The sequence below is a fragment of the Sinocyclocheilus anshuiensis genome, unplaced genomic scaffold (assembly GCF_001515605.1).
Source record: "Sinocyclocheilus anshuiensis isolate Anshui unplaced genomic scaffold, SAMN03320099.WGS_v1.1 scaffold465, whole genome shotgun sequence".
Taxonomy (NCBI): domain Eukaryota; kingdom Metazoa; phylum Chordata; class Actinopteri; order Cypriniformes; family Cyprinidae; genus Sinocyclocheilus; species Sinocyclocheilus anshuiensis.
In genome coordinates, this window is record NW_015539898.1 from 1,912,904 (window position 1) to 1,915,626 (window position 2,723).

Consider the following 2,723-nt stretch of genomic DNA (forward strand, 5'->3'; position numbering starts at 1 on the left):
AAAAATACAAAAAAAAAAAAATATAAAAAAACAAAAATATATATATATATATATATAATTTTTTTTTTGTTTGTTTGTTTTTTTTACGCAGTCCTACTCTCTGATATATTTGTGATCTGTACAGTGTACACTTATTTTACATTGTTTAATTAATTCACTAATAAAATTTAAATTTGAACAGAAAACATTAATTATCGATTGTAAAGTTTGGAAGTATTGTACATTTTGGAAGTGACACACTTGTGTTAATCATCGAAGTGTCTGTTACTCAAACCTTCTCATGATCTGTTGGACTAATTTTGTGCTTTTACTTTTGACAGCCACTTTATCAGAATATCCCTAGCATTTCCATGAGCAAGAATTGATATCCCAAACTTTACTCTGTTCCCTCTCCAGGATCTGATTGTGACCGGGATCTTTGCTTTCTTGTGGCTGGTTTGCTCCTCAGCCTGGGGAAAAGGTTTAACAGATGTCAAATATGCTACGGATACTGACAGGCTAATAAAAGCTTGTCTGCCTGATAAGTGTGTGGTGAAGAGCTACCCTTCGATGGGTCGTCTCAATTCCTCTGTGGTAAGTGCAATTACTGTTAGTTCTGCTCTAATTTCTTTAAATTAAGCCTGGTTAATATCTAGAACATTTCATTGGCCAATATTTGTTTTATTATGTATGTACAGATTATATAGTTCACATGTCCTAACGTTGCTCTGAGGCAGATCTACTTTTACTGCTTTTTTGTTTTGTACAAACCTACAAATTGATTATTTGATAAATTGTGGATAAATGTTTAACCCTATAAGGCCTACTTGTTTATGCACATTTCTAAGGCTTTTAAATGATCAAAACTTTGCTGAAAAACCTGTTGCAAACCATTTACTACTTACCTTTTGATGTCTATACTTTTTTTAGCCAGTAAAAGGCCTTTTACTATAATTGTAAACATGTCCACCTTCAGGTTGTGGTTCACGTGTCTTTTTCCTGTGAAATCCTTAATGGTTTTTATAAAGTAAATGTAAGAATAACTTTTATATTGTTATTAATCTTTCAAGATGAACACTTATTGGACTGAAGCAGCTTAGGTTTGATTGATTATCCATATATAATTTATTATAAAAATCATGTTTAAAAAGATGTATCAAATATGATTCATCAGGCTTTTAAGAAAACATTTATTTCTTCATCTTGCAATCATCATTGAATTTCATTGCATTATGTTTTGACCCCCATAATAAAAACCATAAAGCTTTGATCATAAAACTTAGTATTTAATTATCATCATACTATAAACATATTTGTGGCAGATATAGAGTGACAACTGATATTTATATGCATTTTATGAAAGTAGCCTGTTATAAAGATCTCATTGATTTTTCATTACAAGGTATCAGAATTTCATCATACTTTTTTGGCCATATAAATGTCAGCAACTGCACATATTTTGGCTCAGTTTGGGCCTGAATAAAATTAAGCTGTTTTTTTTTTCCTCTTTGAGCATGAGCTCCATATGCTCCTATATCATATATGATCCATAAAAAACAGATGTATGAAATGATACTCAGCAAAAACACATATACAATATACAAGGTTCCATAACATGTTCAATTTAAAAAAATTAAAATTTTCTGGCTTATTTCATATCTCAGGCTTCAAGATTCAATTACTGTTGCAATTTGAAAAAGTTTATAAACTCATTTAAAGGTGACATATGAAAATCTGACTTTTCCAGGTTTTAAGTGCTATAATCAGGTCCCCGGTGCATCTACCAACCAAGGAAACGTGAAAAAGATTAACCCAGTAACTTTGTTTTGGTAAGCCTTTTTCTGAAAGCCTCTGAGAAAATGAGCGCGTCTGATTTCGCTCCCTTGGTGACGTTGCAAAGGGATCTCATTATAATATTACCGCCCCTTAGTCTGTAAGTTTACACCCACGGCGCCGTCATTTTGATTTCGCAAGCGACAAATGTGTACCAGCTATAATGCCATGGCGAAAGTTTGAGCAAAACATGCTAACTGTTCTGTCTTTGGCTGCACAGACGAGCACAGAACACTATTTACAGTCCCAGCCTCAGAGGAGACAAGAGCAGTGGATTTATTGATTTATTTACTGTATATTGCTGCTGCCACACAGATCTAAAATAAACAGATTTATTTCCCAGCTGTTTACCTTCACAGACATAACCGACTGTTTTTTTGTAACTCCTTTGTGTTTTTAACGTAAACCTGTGTGTGAATGAGAACTTATGGCGCTTTTTACGACTCGGCACGGCTCAGTACGGCACGGCACGGTTCGGCTCGGCCCGGTTTGCGTTTCCACTGCAGTTCAGTACCGCTTTAGAGTGGGCGGGACACGTTTTGGTAACGGTACAGTTCACCTGGAACCCCAACCGAGGTGGTACTAAAAAAATGACCAGGTACTGTACCCAGTGGAAAACCCCCAAAAGTGAACTGTACCGAGCCGTACCGTGCCGTACCTTGCAGTGGAAAAGCGCCATTAGTTTAGTACTCACATGCTGTGTGGTGGCCGCTTTCTGTCCATGTGCTTCGGATGTGTGTGCTCAGAAAACCTTATAGTATAAGTTTAAACTCATATGGTTTAAAACGCATGATTTCAGAGCAATAAACATGCTAATCAGAACCAAAACAGATGTTTTTAGCAGGTCCGAGCTGTAATGGCGCAGCTCTATTCTGGAAAAGGGGGCGGGGAGCAGCAGCTCATTTGCATTT

At 35.8% G+C, this 2,723-nt stretch overlaps 1 protein-coding gene across 1 annotated transcript in view; it reads left to right on the forward strand.

The window, feature by feature from the left end:
• Nucleotides 1–2,723, forward strand: part of LOC107685985 (synaptophysin-like protein 1) — a 10,514-nt gene that overhangs the window by 6,334 nt on the left and 1,457 nt on the right. The window contains exon 5 of the mRNA XM_016482770.1: nt 397–573. Within this exon, the coding sequence (XP_016338256.1) occupies nt 397–573 (177 nt within the window). The remainder of the gene's footprint in view (nt 1–396; nt 574–2,723) is intronic.